The sequence below is a fragment of the Scheffersomyces coipomensis genome, assembly GCF_036884675.1.
Source record: "Scheffersomyces coipomensis strain NRRL Y-17651 chromosome Unknown DFJ63scaffold_3, whole genome shotgun sequence".
NCBI lineage: Eukaryota > Fungi > Ascomycota > Pichiomycetes > Serinales > Debaryomycetaceae > Scheffersomyces > Scheffersomyces coipomensis.
In genome coordinates, this window is record NW_027042894.1 from 2,251,947 (window position 1) to 2,270,537 (window position 18,591).

The 18,591-nt window shown below is 30.1% G+C and overlaps 7 protein-coding genes across 7 annotated transcripts; 4 read left to right on the top strand and 3 right to left on the bottom strand. All coding sequences in view use genetic code 12, as the record gives it.

Annotated features, from left to right (window-relative positions):
- Positions 1-415: 415 nt before the first annotated feature.
- DFJ63DRAFT_313138 (uncharacterized protein) lies at positions 416-1,510 on the bottom strand (the record flags this gene model as incomplete). Its single annotated transcript, XM_064906115.1, has 1 exon — positions 416-1,510. The coding sequence occupies one exon, from the start codon at positions 1,508-1,510 to the stop codon at positions 416-418; it is 1,095 nt and encodes a 364-aa protein (XP_064763162.1).
- A 166-nt stretch (positions 1,511-1,676) lies between these two features.
- DFJ63DRAFT_313139 (uncharacterized protein) lies at positions 1,677-2,756 on the bottom strand (the record flags this gene model as incomplete). The annotated part of the gene is made up of 1 exon (XM_064906116.1): positions 1,677-2,756. The coding sequence occupies one exon, from the start codon at positions 2,754-2,756 to the stop codon at positions 1,677-1,679; it is 1,080 nt and encodes a 359-aa protein (XP_064763163.1).
- Positions 2,757-6,223: 3,467 nt separating this feature from the next.
- GPH1 (glycogen phosphorylase) lies at positions 6,224-9,488 on the top strand. The gene has a single exon (XM_064906999.1). The coding sequence runs from the start codon at positions 6,553-6,555 to the stop codon at positions 9,247-9,249; it is 2,697 nt and encodes an 898-aa protein (XP_064763164.1). The 5' UTR covers positions 6,224-6,552; the 3' UTR covers positions 9,250-9,488.
- A 155-nt stretch (positions 9,489-9,643) lies between these two features.
- On the top strand, positions 9,644-12,384 carry DFJ63DRAFT_138819 (serine-type carboxypeptidase). The gene has a single exon (XM_064903424.1). It carries the CDS (start codon positions 10,039-10,041, stop codon positions 12,217-12,219), a length of 2,181 nt encoding a protein of 726 aa, XP_064763165.1. The 5' UTR covers positions 9,644-10,038; the 3' UTR covers positions 12,220-12,384.
- Positions 12,385-13,376, top strand: YML6 (mitochondrial 54S ribosomal protein uL4m). The gene has a single exon (XM_064903423.1). The coding sequence runs from the start codon at positions 12,551-12,553 to the stop codon at positions 13,307-13,309; it is 759 nt and encodes a 252-aa protein (XP_064763166.1). The 5' UTR covers positions 12,385-12,550; the 3' UTR covers positions 13,310-13,376.
- Position 13,377: 1 nt separating this feature from the next.
- Positions 13,378-14,827, top strand: RPS18 (40S ribosomal protein uS13). The gene is made up of 2 exons (XM_064907000.1): positions 13,378-13,786; positions 14,278-14,827. The coding sequence occupies exons 1-2, from the start codon at positions 13,740-13,742 to the stop codon at positions 14,666-14,668; spliced, it is 438 nt and encodes a 145-aa protein (XP_064763167.1). The 5' UTR covers positions 13,378-13,739; the 3' UTR covers positions 14,669-14,827.
- A 993-nt stretch (positions 14,828-15,820) lies between these two features.
- YOX1 (Yox1p) lies at positions 15,821-17,320 on the bottom strand (the record flags this gene model as incomplete). Its single annotated transcript, XM_064906117.1, has 1 exon — positions 15,821-17,320. One exon carries the CDS (start codon positions 17,318-17,320, stop codon positions 15,821-15,823), a length of 1,500 nt encoding a protein of 499 aa, XP_064763168.1.
- Between the last annotated feature and the right edge of the window lie 1,271 nt (positions 17,321-18,591).

Sequence of the window (18,591 nt, forward strand, 5' to 3'; positions counted from 1 at the left end):
ATTTTATTTTATTTTTACATGATCATCATTAGTTGCTTGATGAACTAGGTCCTGTAATCACTAATTAATAAATTAATTAGCTAAATCAAATAAATGCCGTATACAACTAATATAATGGAAATATAACATTTATTATTTATTTTATCTATATATTTAATTTCTTTTTTTTTTATTATTTTTATTTTTTTTTGGTAGGGGTGGGGAGAGAATCGGTTCAATCTCCCAGTCTGGAAAATATAAATTTAATCCCGATGGTAGAAATAAAGTGTAAATTGAATCTAACTTTAATTTTAAAGCAAAGAGTGGAGAGATTATTATCTAAATCAAATTATTTAACATCTATGTATCCTAATTTGGTATCCTGTCTTAAGGACATTCGAAAAAAAGAATGGGAACATGGAGTTATAAGCCAAAGTTAAACAGTGAAAGGAAAACTCTCCCAGTTATGAATAGGCATAAATCTAACTTTATAAGTGTTTTTAAGAAATGCCTTTAAATTAGGTTGTGGATTATGCTCAGCAATAACTATGTTGGAATAGTCTTTATCTCTACCAGCAGCTATACATTCATAAACGACAGCTTTCATTGCTCCCTGTCCTTTAATAATCAACTTCATTTCTCGTTCCATCAAGTATTGCAAAGGGTAGAAATTATAAGAATTAAGTCCAATCAATTCCAATGTTTCTAATTTCTCCATTGATCGATAGTTATACATTCCTAGATAATGTCTTAAACTTAAGGTTTTTATTACTTCGCTATGTCTGAATATGAACTCTTTCCAAGGATCAACTGAACTTTTATCAAAACTTTCAAATTTAACTCTTTTTAATTTCTCAAAATATAAATCATTAATGTTATTTTCAATTTTAAACTTTTCTCCAATACGAATAACTCTTAAATCATCACTATTCTTAAGCCATGAAAGTGAAATCGTTGGAATATTTTCAACGTATTTTTCAAGTGGTGGATCACAATCCAGAAAATTAGGTGAGGTGATTAATACTTGCGACCACAGAAATTTTTCTAATGCAGATGTTGGAAGTTGAAATGGTGATTTTTCAGTAACGGAAACAAGTTTGAATATTGATAATCTAAACTTAAAATCATAACCTAATAACTCTTCGCATTTGATTAATAATTCATTGATATAACTCATATCATCTTTTTCATTCAGTTCAAAACGTAGTATTACTGATCGTTTAGCTTTTTGATTAAAGTACTTTAAAGTGTCAAAGAAAATGGCCAGGGAATCTTCATACGGAATAGATATACGATTGCAAGATGAATGAAGTAATGTTGTTTCTCTAAATAAAGTTTTTGGACCTATGTACTCAATTTCATTTGGAATTGTTTCAACCTTCAATACCACTGGCTGTGGCTGGATTTGTGACAATGCAAATCGTAACTCACCCAGGAATTTGGCAAGACTCCCAAGAATCAATAATTCTCTGGTATCAACAAATTGAAGTAAGTTTGTTAACAACTCTAATGGTAAATCTAATAAGTTCATTCTTGTTTAATAAACCAATAATGTAGCGCTTGATATAATTATTAATCTGATTGTATCATATTTATGGTAGCGTAAAATTTATTTTTCCCTCTCAAATAGGCAAGAGACAAATACTGCGCTTTTTGAATTTGTATTTACTAAACTAACTAACTAACTAAGCAAGACATTAATCATTTAAATAAGATGCATATAGGAAATCTTCCCATGGATTAAGAGGAATGAAATTGATTTGAAATCGTCTTTCGAGAAATTGCATCACATTAATATTTGGTTGAAACTCTGCCAAATAAGTATTTGGAAATGTTTTATTGCCAGCCTCACTTAGACAAGTGAATAGAACACATTTTAAAGGTCTTCCTTTGATAATTAGAGTTATCTTGCTATTCATTAATTGTGAAAGTATCGGAAAGGAATGATAATTGAATCGTACTAGTTCTAATACTTTTAGATTCTTCATTGCAGCATAATCATAAATATGTAAATAATACATCAACTGTAAGCTTTCAACCACGTCTTTATGCTTAAGGAGAAAATGTCTCCAATTTTCACAAGTCTCCTTATGGCAACTGTTAAATTTCACTGTGATTAGCTTGCTGAAATATAAATCATTCAAATTATCTTCAATCTTAATTAGTTCACCGATATAAATGTAAGATAAATCTGGGCTATTCTTAAGCCAATACAATGAGATGGTGGAAATTTTCTCTGAACTCACCTTTGAAGCAGTACCAATGGAAACACTCGACCAATTGAATTTTTCTAAATGTTGACTAGGAAGTGTAAATATTGATGTCTCAATAAAGCTAATATTCCCGAATAATGCTAGCCGAAATATAATATTGTAAGATAGTAGTACTTCACATTTAACTAGTAAGTCAATCATACAATTCAAATCTTCTTCTGTTCTCAAATCAAAAAACAATATAATCAGACTTTGTTTCTTATGTTTGAACCATTTCAAAGTGTCGAAGTAAATAGCCAGTGAATTTTGGTATGGAATGATATCGTTGATAGTCGAAGCATGGAACAAGGTCAATCTATTAAATGAATCTGAAGTTTCTAGATAATTAGGAGGCCCTTCAAGTGAATCAACTTTTAATATTATTGACCTTACATCAACTTCACTCAATGCATGTTGTAATTTATTCAGGTATTTAGCAAAGCTAGCAATGACTAATAACTCACGGGTATCAATATTATGTAGAATTTGGATAACCAAATCATCCGACAAATCTAGGAGATGCATGTTGTATCCCAGTTCAATTAACAAACTTCTGATATCTGATAGTTGCTTTCAGCTAGAAATAAGTATGGTAGCAAATTGTATGCTTAACTGCGAACTTAAAATTTTGAGCTACCAATTGGACCAAAGGAAATTCTACAGATGCGAAATTCTTGTTGTAAAACTCACTATGAGTGCACTATAAAATCAAAAAAATAAATATATAAAAACAATAAATTTATACAACTCTTTTTTTATAAGGGCGGCTCTTCAATAGTGGGAAAACTGTTTCAAAGGAACCTATAATCATTTAAAACTTTCCAAACCATGAGTAAATATTACCATTATGAGTCGTTTTAAGACTATGAAGATCTACTAACTCCATAAGAAAAGTGCACTACTTGCAAAAGTGAAGTTACACTTAATGGTAAGTGCCAAACATGTGAAAGAAATGGTGATCAATTAGTCAATGATGATAAATATGTCACGAATCAATCAAGACAGAAAAAAATGTCTGCTGCTGCTGAAGCTAAGTTTGACACTGATCTAAATGAGTTAAACGCTAAGCTCTCATTCAAAGATGAACAAATCATTGGAACAATTAGTGGTGGCAAACCTATTTATCACAATCCAAAATATCATTCCAACAACAATACTAAAATTGATGATGTTTCTTCTGCCGGTGCCAAGGTTGTTTTTGATAGGCCATTGGTTGACATACAAAACAAAACTTCTGCTTACGAAGATAAATTTGGCAAAGATGGTCATGGTACTTATTCTGTTGGTGATGGTAATATTGGTGAAAGTGTTGGTGATGATAAAAAAGACTTAAGTGAAGAAAATAATATTAGTGATGATGATCCTGATGAACACTTAAGTGAAGAATATAATATTAGTGATGATGATCTTGATGAAGATTAAAATCATGAATTGTGATAATCTCTGAAGTATTGTTTGTATATTACAATTATTAATATAAATTTGAAGTATATAGTAATCAACTTATTCATCAGTAGAATTTCTTAAATTATTTATACGTTACCGCTTTTTATGAATGATGCTGCTAACTAAATTTAATCCATCTTGATATTTACAACATCCAATAAATCCATATAGCTAATCACCTCAATTGAACATAAATTTATGATGAATTCATTTGATTTGGATCGTTAGTACTAGTTCTGTCAGTAGAAATAAAATCATACATACTGTGACTTTTAATGGAAAAAGCAGCTTTAATCCATCAAATAAAAGTATCTGATTTATCAATCAATGTGATCCCAAACTTCTTGAATGGTTATTAGCTTGTTTATGTCACTTTGTGATGTCATTAAGATGCTATAATGATTGTTTTGATGGTGCTGCCAAATTTTTGAAATTGGTGACAAGGTTGGTAGATCTGTCCTGTATATGAACCCTCATACAAAATTCCATTTTGTAAAATATCGGTAAACCCCATAGACGATGAAATAACGATATTATTAACAATTTACAACTTACAGTTTAGATAGATTCTCTAGGTACTCCATTCCTAAACAATAGATTGACTGTCATCATATCAAAAAGGATTATTTAGTCCTTTTTTTTCTTTTTTTAAATTACAGATTTCCGAATCTCCATCTCATCTCTATTTAAACAACCCAAATTTTTCAAATTTTTCAATTTAACATTGATAATCAGTTTCGAAATTGTTTAACGATGATTGAAATTATTTTCTTCATTACAATGAACTGATAATTTTACCACATCTGATCCGAAATAATAAATTTGGAACAGATAAGGAACAAAGAGAAAGAAAAATAATGAATGCCGTTGTATAGATAAAATCATGTCATGAGTCGGTAAAGTAAAAATTTTAGAAACTAGTTATAACGAGATATAGACAACTATATCACTTGTCAATAAAAGCAACGTAGTATGAATCCTAGGTTGTTAAAGTTAAGTTGTTTAAGATTGTTTTTTGGAAATCATGGCTTTATTTCTGTTGACGGTGTACAAAACCATCAGGCTTCTAGAATAGAAGAAGTCGCACCATCGAACAAGTAACAAAACTCCATATAGAATGTTAATTAATGTATGTATGTATGTATGTATGTATGTAGTGTATGTAAGTATGGAGATGGTTTTGAGCTATTGACACAAAATAATGATTTGACTAACCCTATATTTCACCAATATCTGTTAAGTCTAGTTTGAATAGAGTTTTATATCGGTTGTTATAAAGAGGTCTAATTAGATGGTGAGTGTGGGTACTGTATGTAAACATGGTTATTTCTTAATTAGGAATAATTGACACTTAATTAAGCCAGTAACAAAATGCAGCAGCAGCAGCAGCAGCAGCAATAATTGTGATGGATCAGAGTGGGGCGGGGAGAACAATTGAAATAAAAATGGACACAAAACCCGATAATTACTGAGACCATTTCTGACTGTCCCTCATCGCTCGCTGATGCTCAATTAGTGCTGTACTGTGGTACTGCCTGCTTACAGGCTAATTCTGTTAAATAGTGCCCACACCCTCCCTTCTCCTTCAGTTAATTAGGGGATGATAATTAATTATTATTTAAATAAGATTGATTGACATCATATTATTCAATTAGATCATCATAATAATAATCTCTCGTAGAACAATTTCATAAATACGATTTAGTTTAACTTAATTCTAATTCTTCAACCAGTATTTATTACTCTATTTTTAGTCAATTGACAAGTAGTTAATCATAAATGGTTATAAACCCTAACGATAATCGGTAAATCTTCTAAACTTGTTCTATACTCGATTCATCCATTGTATAACTCCATTGAAGAATCCAAAGTCGATCTTTTCATACCGTCTATCCCCCAACAAAAATAATAACTAAATAATAAATAAATAAATAAATAAATAAATAAATAAATAAAAAAAAAAAAAAAAGTACCATCACCTCATACAATTTTATTTTTATTATGGGTTTATCTGGGTACATACACATTTATTACACAGAAATGAAAAGCAAGTGAATGTTTTAAAAGGGGAATTGGTAAGTAGAAGAGAACAGAATAGAACAGAACAGAATCACTATACTACGGAACAATTAAAACTCTATATTTAAAGCATTAGTGATGATGTTATGGTATATGATGATGGTTGTGCAGGTATCAACAGCAAGTAAGTAATTTATACAGGGATTATCTATTTAATATTATTTATATATATAGTGTGTTTGTTTACCCAATGCTTACATATCTATCTTGATCTATTCCGAGTCAATGGATAACGTATATTTCTTACGTCTATCCCATCCATTCATATATGTAATGCTACTGATGATGATGATGATGATGGTGGTGGTTTGAGTCCAATTTTTTTTTTATTTTTCCAATTTTGTGATATATTTTTTATTTTTACTTCTCCCTCCCTCTCCCTCTCTCTCCCTCCCTGTCCCTGGTGCTCAATAAATTTCCCCCTAGATGATTTTCACTATAATCGATTTAACGGGAACAGAGGGATTAATTTGTAATTTTAAAATTGGTATAAATTTATTCCAAAATTTACCATTTTTTAATTAATTTCGTAATTTCTTCTTCTTCTTATTTCTTCTATTCTTCAATCTTTAGTTTATTGAATTCATATTATATCAATTGAGTTATCCAATTGATTTAATCTTTAATTTCAATTCAATCTAATCTCGTCCCACCACCCCCCATCTCACCCGCACTTTTTTTGTTCACTCCCTCATTGCACCACATTTTTCAAGAATTTACGTGTATTGTTTGACTGTCATTTATTAACCTTGTTTGATCAACCTCAATTACATCTTAAACTAAATCAATTGTCATCATGGGTGATTACTTAACTCCTTCTGAGTTACCTCAACCAAAATTAAAGAGAACCAATACCGGTTTTACCCCTAATCAAATTATTGCTTTAGATGCTTCTATCCCTGAAACTGCTAAACATATTTGGTTTAAGTATTCCCAATTAAAGGTTTTAGATTCTGGTAAAAGAGGTACCCACGCTCCAGATTCAGCTGCTGTCTTATCTACTAAGGATGCTTTTGAAGAATCATTTGTTAGACATGTTGAAACCACCCTTGCTCGTAACATGTATAATTGTGATTCTTTAGCTGCTTATCAAGCTGCTTCAAACACTATTAGAGATGGTTTATTAATTGATTGGGCTAATACTCAACAAAAACAAACCATTCAAGATGGTAAAAGAGTTTATTATTTATCCTTGGAATTTCTTATGGGTAGAGCTATGGATAATGCTTTAATTAATTTAAAATCAAGAGATAATACTAAACAATCTTTAAATGAATTAGGTTTCAACTTGGAAGATGTCATTCATCAAGAACCAGATGCTGCCTTAGGTAATGGTGGTTTAGGTAGATTGGCTGCTTGTTTTGTTGATTCGCTTTCCTCAAAGAATTATTCTGGTTGGGGTTATGGTTTAAATTATCAATATGGTATCTTTAAACAAAAAATCATCGATGGTTATCAAGTTGAAGTTCCTGATTATTGGTTAAAATACTCCAATCCTTGGGAAATCACTAGACATGAAATTCAAATCCCAGTTGATTTCTATGGTTATGTTTATGAAGATCATGATCCAAATACTGGTATTGCTAAAAAAGTTTGGAGTGGAGGTGAAAGAGTTTTGGCTGTTGCCGTTGATTTCCCAATCCCAGGTTATAATACTCCAAATACCAATAATTTAAGATTATGGAATGCTAAACCAACTGAAGAATTTGATTTCACTAAATTTAATGCTGGTGATTATCAACAATCTGTTGGTGCTCAACAAAGAGCTGAAGCCATTACTTCTGTGTTATATCCAAATGATAATTTCGAAAGTGGTAAAGAATTAAGATTAAAACAACAATATTTCTGGGTTGCTGCTTCTTTACATGATATTGTTCGTAGATTTAAAAAACAACACAAAAACAATTGGACTAAATTCCCTGATCAAATTGCTATTCAATTAAATGATACTCATCCAACTTTAGCTGTCGTTGAATTACAAAGAATTCTTGTTGATTTAGAAGGTTTAGAATGGGAAAAGGCTTGGTCTATTGTTACTAAAGTTTTTGCTTATACCAATCATACTGTTTTACCTGAAGCTTTAGAAAAATGGCCAGTTGATGTGTTGGGTAGATTATTACCAAGACATTTAGAAATTATTTATGATATTAATTTCTTCTTCTTAAAAGAAGTTGAAAAGAAATTCCCTGGTGATCGTGATGTCTTAGGTAAAGTTTCTATTATTGAAGAAAGTACTCCAAAACAAATTAGAATGGCTTCATTGGCCATTGTTGGATCTCATAAAGTTAATGGGGTTGCTGAATTACATTCTGAATTAATTAAAACTACTATTTTCAAAGATTTTGTTAAAGTTTTCGGTGAAGATAAATTCACTAATGTTACTAATGGTGTTACTCCAAGACGTTGGTTAAGACAAGCTAATCCATTATTAGCTGAATTAATTGCTGAAAAATTAGAAGATCCAGAATATGATTATTTAACTAATTTAGGTAATTTAAAGAAATTGGAAAAATTTGTTAATGATGATGAATTTTTAAAGAAATGGGATTCTATTAAATTCCATAACAAAAAGAGATTAGCTGACTTAGTTAAAGAAGAAACTGGAATTGTATTAGATCCAACTGTTTTATTTGATGTTCAAGTTAAGAGAATCCATGAATATAAAAGACAACAATTGAATATTTTTGCTGTTATTTATAGATACTTGAGAATTAAGCAATTATTAGCTGAAGGTGTTTCTCTTGAAGAAATTAAATTAAAACATTATATTCCAAAAGCTTCTATTTTCGGTGGTAAAGCTGCTCCAGGTTATTACATGGCTAAGACTATTATTCATTTAGTTAATAAAGTTGGTGATGTTGTTAATAATGATCCTGCCATTGGTAACTTATTAAAAGTTGTTTTCATTCCAGATTATAATGTTTCTAAAGCTGAAATCATTACTCCAGCTTCTGATTTATCTAATCATATTTCAACTGCTGGTACTGAAGCTTCAGGTACTTCTAATATGAAATTTGCATTAAATGGTGGTTTAGTTATTGGTACTGTTGATGGTGCTAATGTTGAAATCACTAGAGAAATTGGTGAAGAAAACATTTTCTTATTTGGTAATTTAGCTGAATCAGTTGAAGAATTAAGACACAAGCATATTTATGAAGGTGTTAAGATTCCAGCTGCTTTAGGTGAAGTATTTGGTGCTATTGAATCAGGACTTTTCGGTAATCCAGATGAATATAGAGCTTTAGTCGATGGTATTAGATACCATGGTGATTACTATTTAGTTACTGATGATTTTGATTTATTCTTACAAACTCACGTTAAATTAGAAAAAGTTTTCGGTCATCATGGTGGGGATGCTAATGATAGTGATCATTTACACAGTTGGGTTAAAAAATCCGTTCTTAGTGTTGCTAACATGGGTTTCTTCAGTAGTGATAGAGCTATTGATGAATATGCTGAAAATATCTGGGATATTGAACCAACTAATCAATAAATGGATAATATCTAATCACTTTCGCTGTGTTTGATATTTTACTTTTGTTCCCTTTTTCAATTCTCTCTTTCCATCCTCCACACTTTTTTATTCAAATATCTCTTTCGTCCTTTTTATTTTTATATTTAATTAATTAGTTCTACAAACAAATGAAGTTTCTTTATAAATAAAATAAATAAATATTATGAGCTTGCCTTTTAACATATTCCATATTTAGTCATATCAATATACACTTGACATTATATTATACAATGATAATACCCTCATATTATCATACCTATCTATTCTTACTCTTTAAAGTTGCTAAAAAGTTTAACTTTATTGATTTAATGTCAATCGTTAATATAGTTACTATAAATAGTACATGATAGTGGCTTAATCTGGTAGCGTGATGTTCTCCTTTTTTGAGAGGGGATTTTATGTGCAGTACGGTCGGTATTTCTTTTTTCTGTTCGAAACAAAATGAAAGTGTAAGGCAAAGCTGATAGACAGTATAGTTAAGGAACAAAAGGAAACCGTTCAACCGTGTAACTTAGTTAGTGAACCACGGAAAGTATCATATCAAGCATCATAGGTGGTAGGAATAAGTACCAGATCTTTACTATTTTGGTTGTGTTGATAAGTATTTGAACGTTATTACAGAACCATTGTTTGTGCCCCCACCTGTCTCAAATCATATCACTTTCATTTCAAATCTGCCGCAGTAACCATTTTATAATTTGGCAAATTGATATCATATAACTCACCAAATCAATTCATTCATCATAGTTTAACTCATCATATCTGGATATGCGGTTCATAACTTACTATTTGCTAGTGTTATCACAGCTAATATTCACCACTTTGGCGTTGCCCCCAAAGTTGGGTCAAGAAAATGATCTTCAGAAACAATATTTAGTAACTACCCTTCCTGGATTATATGATAATCTTAAAGCAAATGAGATTCCATTGATGTTTTCTGGTCAATTGGAATTATATCCAGAGACTAATACCCATTATTTCTTTTGGAAGTTTTCTGATGTGGATAAAATCCCTGAAAATAATAAAAGAACTATATTTTGGCTTAATGGTGGTCCTGGATGTTCATCTATGGATGGGGCCTTATTAGAAGCTGGTCCATTTAGAATCGATAAAGATAAAAAAGTCATTTATAATTCCGGTTCTTGGCATAAAGCTGGAGATATTATCTTTGTGGATCAACCCGGTGGAACTGGATTTAGTTTTACTGATTCTTATGATCATGAATTAGGCCAAATTTCAGATCATTTCTTAAAATTTTTAGAAAAATACTTTGAAGTTTTCCCTGATGAAATTGATAATGAAATCTATTTTGCTGGTGAAAGTTATGCAGGTCAATATATTCCTTATATTGGTGATGGAATCTTAAAATATAATAAATTAGAAACCACTGAAAAACCTTATAATTTAAAGGGTTTATTAATTGGTAATGGTTGGATTTCACCTGATGAACAAAGTTTATCATATATTCCTTATGCAGTCCACGCCGGTTTTATAAAACCCAGTAATCCACATTGGCAAGAACTTTTAGTTCAACATCAATTATGTCAAAAAGTAGTTGATAGAGTTGATAATTATAATGATGATAAAATTCATCAAGATGAAATTTCAAATGTTGATTGTGATCGAATTTTACAATTTATTTTACAATATACTAGAGATACTAGTGGACCAAAGAATGAACAATGTATCAATATGTATGATTACACTAAAAAGGATAGTTATCCATCATGTGGTATGAATTGGCCAGCAGAATTAAAATATGTTACCCCATTTTTAAGAGAAGAAGAAGTTATGGGTGATTTAAATTTAATAAATCATAAACAATGGCATGAATGTGATGGTAGAGTTGGAGGAAATTTGAATGCTCGTAATTCTCAACCAGCAGTTCATTTATTACCTGGGATTTTAGAACAAATTCCAATTGTTTTATTTAATGGTAATTTAGATATTATTTGTAATTATATTGGTACCGAAAATTTCATTAAAAAATTAACTTGGAATGGTGAAAAGGGGTTTTCAGAAGATGTTGAACCTATTAATTGGATTTATGATGATGAAACTGCTGGTTATATCAAGACAGAAAGAAATTTAACTTTTGTTAATGTATTTGATGCATCTCATATGGTTCCATATGATAAACCAGAAATTTCAAGAGCATTATTAGATTTAATTACGGGAAATTATGATGATACTACAAATAAAGGTGATAAAAGGGCATTTATTACATATCCTCTTGGTGTAAGACAAGCAAAGATTGCTGATGAAGAAGCTGAAGCCCAAAAAGAAGCAGCAGCTTCAAGTATTAGTGAATCTATTGCTAATACTGCCAGTGAAAGTGAATCCGATGTTACTGAAACTAAACCAACTGAAACTGATGATGATGATGAAGTTATTACTACTTCATCTAGTACCGTTGAAGAATCAGAATCATCAGAAGCAGAATATCATTCATCTCCATCCACGAGTCGTATCACTAGATTAATTCAATTACTTGTAATTCTTGTGTTAATCTGGGGTGTTTATGTACTTTATTCATCATATAAATCAAGACCATCAAGTATAATTAAATCAGGTTCAAACTCAGGTAAGAAAAAGAATGTCCAATGGGCAGATCAATTAAGAAGATTTCAAGAAGATGATGAAGAAGCTCAAGATCATCAACCTCAAAATCAAGGATTTCTCACTAAGACTTTTAATAGATTAACCGGAGTAGTAGGTGGAGATGATAGAGGGAATTATACTGCTACTAAAACATATGAAGATATAGAATTAGGAGAAGGTATAGCGATGCATGATAATGATGATCAAAATTCTGAACCTAATTTAGATGATTTCATAATTGATAGTGAAGATGATGAAGCAGAAGAACAAGAAGGACAAGAATTAGAAAGTGCTGGTACTTCTAATGAACAAATAGATAGTCTCATAACTCATAAAAATGATGATTGAACCATAAGGTTTAATCGTACATAGTACTTTTAAAATATAATAAAACAAGTTACGATATTTGCAACCAATAGTAATAAATATGTTTGTGTAAGTCGTGCGATATCCAAAATTAAAAATTCATCAAATATGGTGATGAAAAAAAAATAGACCAATATACTATGATTTGTATAATAGTGTGAGATAATCATTAACGATTTAAATATAGAAGATAGCTGTTAGGTGATAATAATTTGTACATAGGAAGGAAACCCCTCATAGCATATTCAAAAAATAATATAAATCAATCCATTTACATTGCATAAAAATACTACAAATATACCCAAATAGAGAGATGTTTAAACAATCAATTCGTAAGTTGGCTACTGAAGCTACATCATCCATACCATCATTCAACATTGCATCAGCTCCCAAATATACCTTAGCATCATTACGTACATTTCCATCATTAGAACCTCATACATTTGTTCCATTACCTCATCAATTTTTCAATGGATCAACTAGAAGAGATTTATTATGGAGTGCAGTAGTATATGAAGCTGATAAAGCTAGAGTTGGATCTGGTTATGTACCCACCAAGGGGGATAAACCATTTTCAAATAGAAAGTTATATAAACAAAAGGGTACTGGTAGAGCCAGAACTGGGGATGCTAATTCACCTCATAAAGATAATGGATTAAAGGCTCATGGGATTAAAGCTCCCCATGATTGGTCTACTGAATTACCATTCAAGATATATAGTAAAGCATTCCAAGCTGCACTTTCTGAACAATATAAGAATGGGAAATTATTTATAATTGGAGGTGATAAAGATATTAGTAATGAATTTGATACTAATGTATTAGATTTTGAATATAATCATGAATCAGTAACTAATCAATTTGTGGAAAAGCATAATTTAGAGAAATTGAATTTATTATTCATAACTGATAATCAAAGAGATAATTTAATAACTTCGACTGAAGCCATTGGATCTAAAGCTAGTGTGATAATTAAAGATGCCGTTGAAGTAAGAGATATTTTAAGAGCCAATCGTATTTATATTGAATTGCCAGCATTACAATGGTTTATTGGTAAGTATGCTGTGGTGTAGGTTCTTACTATTGGTATGATTATAGTTTAAATAGAATATAAAATACATGTACATAATATTAATGAACTAAGATAGATAGATAGATAGATATCTATATGATATTCATAGTTAACAGATTAATTACATAATAAACTAAATCACGTGTGTGTTGTTAGGGCTCTGGCCCTTGTTGTTACATGCAGTATTCACTGTAAATTAATGGTTAATGCACTTCCCAGCACTCAATAGTTAACTGCGAATTATGAGCCGCATTCATAGTTAATTATATTTTGTTACCGGACTGTAATAATTTTGTTAGGGAGCGAGAGGGAAAGCAGTGAGAACAAACCAATTTGAAAAAAAAAGCTAAAATTTTTTTATATAATCATAAACCTTTCGAAAGTCTTTTCAGAATACTACGTAAACCATCATCAAAGGAAATTAAGTCAAGATGCCATTAGTTGTCCAAGAAGCAGGTTCATTCCAACACATTTTACGGTATGTTATCCTCCATCCTTGTTGAAGTGAAGTGGTTGTTCCCATCATTATTTACAATCTATGAAAGAATATTCATCAATCATTAGGAATCATCAACAATCATGAAAAATTATTATGAAAAGGAGTTAATCCATTAGATTCAAGTAGTTATAGTCTATCATAAGAAGTCAAGTAATCAGATACAAATCTGTAGAATCACGAATGATTCAGTGTAATGTCATATTTATCAGATATATTCAAATAATCAACAAAATTTTCAACTACAGTATAACCATCAATCAAATAAACTAGTTGAATGTAGTACCAGTATCAACAGTTTTAATAGAATCTCCATATCAAACTAAACAGAAACCATCCCTTCAATCCATCATTCCCTAATATATCATTCAAGATGAGAAATTTTTCTTACCATTGTAAAATCATGAAATATCAAACACTTTAACTTTCCCCAATCTTAACAAAACAAGTATACTAACTTTTTAATCTTATAGTTTATTAAACACCAACATTGATGGTAGAATCAAAATCATGTACGCCTTAACCAAAATTAGAGGTGTCGGTAGAAGATATGCCAATTTAGTTTGTAAAAAAGCTGATGTTGAATTAACCAAAAGAGCTGGTGAATTAACTCAAGAAGAATTAGAAAGAATTGTTACTATCATGCAAAACCCAACCAACTATAAAATCCCAGCTTGGTTCTTAAACAGACAAAAAGATCATGGTGATGGTAAAGATTACCATGTCTTAGCTAACAACTTAGAATCCAAATTAAGAGATGATTTAGAAAGATTAAAGAAAATCAGAGCTCACAGAGGTATCAGACATTTCTGGGGTTTAAAAGTCAGAGGTCAACATACCAAAACTACTTCTCGTGGTCGTTAAATTCATTTGAATTACTAAATTAATTTTCATAAAAATATAATTATAATTTTATTTAATTAACTAATTTTATAATTTATCTCATAAAATAATCATGTAATTTAACCTAGTTTTTATTCATTTCCATATACAAAAACAAAAATATACATTATATAATATTAATTATTACTTCAAGTTTTAATCAGTAGTAAGTCCTTGCTTGTAGTTTTATATCATTAGGAAATACTATGCCATTTTTCAAAAAAAAAATCATACGCGTGACTTTGCACGTGATTTGAATTTTAAGTAAAAACAATCTTCTATCAAAAGTAACTTTAATGCAAAATTTGGGTGAAAATAATTGAAATCAATCTACATTTTGACGTAAACTTTAAATAAAGTTGAATATGAAGAGTAATTAGAAGAAGTATCCCTGATGAAGCGTTTTACAGTAGCTGAAAAGTATCTTCAATCTTATTACAATGGGTTGGTATGACTCCATATAGTATATAAGTCAGAGTTAGACACCCAAGCAATAACTATTGAACTATTACATAATTTACAATGTAGTCTAAGGTTCTTTCTCCATCTTTTTTGTTTCCGAAATTTCTGGGATGGGTGATATAGAACGTATATTATGACCCTTAACTAACACTATCAAACTTTATTCCACGACGAGGTAACTCCTTTTATTACGCCTTCCTCCTATTTAGACCAATTCATGAATACCATCATCCAACCAATATGTACCCCCTTCCAATGAACATTAAAAAATAATCTCTATCTTTATTACTTACTTATTCTCAGTTGTTAACTCAACATTAATAGTCAAACATCGTCTAAATAAAAAGTTACGCGAATTTAACCGATTTTGGAAATTTTTCAGTCTTTTTTTAATTTATTTATAGAAGGAAGGAGGCTGCGAAAAACGGACAAACCCTACACAATTTGGAAACACGATAATTTATTTAATTAAACAATGGGCAAGATGACAAGTGGGAAAACGCATTCAATTTACAGGTTCATGTCAATTTAATTTTACAATGCTGGTCTTAACTAATTCTTAAAAATTAAAATATAATCATGCATTAATTGTGAAAGTGTAAAATGGGTATCTTAATATACAAGAAGAGAACTAAACTAATAAATATTTTTAAATAGAAACCAACTGATTCATTAATTGGCTAATCTTAATGATAATAAATTCTCAGCACATTCTTTATTCTCCATAACGTTGCTGCTTTCATTATGAGGTTTTAAAGATTTTTGATGATCACCTCTTTGAACTGTATTTAAACGATTCAAAACTTTTGAATTCAATTGTCCTAATGGTTTTCTAACCTCATTACTATTTAAAATATTATGAATATTAGATGCTTTAGATGTAGTTGTAGTGGTGGTGGTGGTTGTTGGTGATGGTTTTAAACTTGAAACTGGTGGTAATGTAGCACCAGGCACATGAACAGTTGTAGTTGGAGATGTTATAGAAGGAATTAATTTAAATGTCATTGTACTTGAATTAATCGAATTCAATTGTAATGGTTGTTTCTTTTTAGTTTCATTTAAGACAAACATAGTTCCCATTCTTTGAGTTTGATGATGATTATGAAGTATCATGGAATCATCAATCGAAGAATTGGCTTCATCATCATCATTGGATTGTATAGGATTAACAGTTGTAGGAGGATGAGAAAGAACTGGAATAGAACTTGATCTTTGTTTAATAGGGGAAGAAGTTGGTAATCTTGAATTTGGACTATCAACATATGAATGAGATTTAGCTATCACAGGTTTAGTTGGAGTAGAAGATATTAAAGCATGAGTTGACATGGTAGCAGATGGAGGAGGAGGTAAATGAGCTAAATGATGATGAGGATGTTGATGAATTGGAATGGAAGGTAATTCAGTAACTTCTCTTTCATTATTCAGTTGTTTCCTTATACTTTGTCTTCTATTTTGAAACCAAATTTGAACTGCTTTTTCAGTCATATGAACTTTAGCAGCAATTTCAAGTCTTCTAGCTTTATTTGGAGTTGTACCTAAATCAAATTCTTGATTTAAAATTGATAATTCATTAGGAGAAGTTCTTCTTCTTTTTCTTCTAGCCAAGGGAGCATTATCAATTGATGGTTCTTGCAGAGGGTAAGTTGCAGGAGAATGAGAAATGAATGCATATGACTTGTCAATGGAATTATTAGTTGTAGTATGATGATTTGAGAAACTATTATGTTTAGTAATAGTTGGAGTTATAAAAGCAGTAGTTGGACTTGTATGAGATGAAGAAGTAGTTGAAGCAGTAGATGATGAAGATGAAATAGCAGTAGTTGAAGAATTTCTACTTAAATTAATGATTTCCCTTTGATTTGATTCAATATGAGAAGGGATATCAATTGGTAAACTTTTATTACGATTGATAGTGGTTGGAGTTGGTAAAGTTGGAGGTAAATAATATTTAGAATTAGTTGATAAATATTTTGAACTTAAAGGCGTTGAAGTAAAAGAATCAATGGAAGGTAATTTAGTTTTTAAATAAGGAGTTGAAGTAGTAGGACTTGAAGAAGTAGATGTATTATTTAAAATCGATGATAATGGAGGTAAAGTAGCAGTTGAAGATTTTGGATGACTAAAAGGAGTTGGAGCAGAAGGTATGCTTGCTCTCTTTGGGGTCTGAATCATTTTTTTTTAGTTATGTATAGCGATAGTATGATAGTAATGGGATGTATAAAATGCAAAAGAAGTAGAAATAAGGAAATGACAAAGCTAAGAAGTTAATTAAATATAGTAGGACTCAACCCTGTTGGAAAAGATCAAGGGAGATCTTCTGCAATATATATATGTATGAGTAATATGGAGAAAATATCAATTTTTTTTAAAAAAATTACAATATAACAATTCAATTTGTTTTGATATTTGAAGGGTTGAAGATACACGCTTAAAATGAAAATAAATGTAAAAAAATAAATAATAAATAATAAATAAAATAAAAACTGAAACAAAGCTGAATTTAATTAATAAAAATTAATTGAATACATAAATAGAATCCAACGTAGAAACTGAAGGAAACGTAAAAACTTTCAAATGTAAACAATCAACGAAGTTAATAATCCCTGTATGTGATTAATTTTCAAAAACCAGAAACAGAAAAAACGACTTTATTGTGTAACTGATTGAGGTACCAGAAAGACACGATATTTAGGAATAATTAATTTAATTTAATTTAATTTAACTTACATATCATCATCAATGAAGGAAATCAGATTTTGTAAACAGCGCCACAAAGAAGGAATAGAAAAGGATCACAGGGCAAGGACAAGGGCAAACTTAAAAGTAAAGTAAAAGAAAAGGACAAAACTAACCTACTTTAGGATATAAAATATATAGATTGATGTTAATTAAATGCATTGGCTGTAGCAGAATTATCCTAATTAGGAAGGGGGTAAATCATGTAAAATTTGAAAGCGCATTTTGTGTTAATATTTACATTTTAAAATTATTTTTTATGTTCCGATCGTGTCATTTTTTCAATTTCGCTTTTTAAAAGAATTCGCGTCTTTTCGAAGTGGTAGTTAAATTACTTAATTAGGACAATTAGTTACAATTATAGAGGTAATTAATTATCACAAAATTAACTAAATGATGGTTAATTTCAATTCCAATTAACAACGCATATGATTTCGATATTAATTAGGGAACGATACAGTTTATTTATTTAGGTTAGTCTTTCTTGACTTATTGTTTACATTGCTCTGTGGCTGATATTATTAAGTTGACTTTGCTTTGCCCAGCAGCAATGATCAACCATCAGTGAATCATCAAATTAAATTATAGTAAACAAAATTGTTGATAAACTAATAATACAATTAAACACGAAATGTAATTTAGACAATGTCTAATGTCAATGTCAATAAATAAGACAGATACCAACATTAATAGATAGCAATTGATTA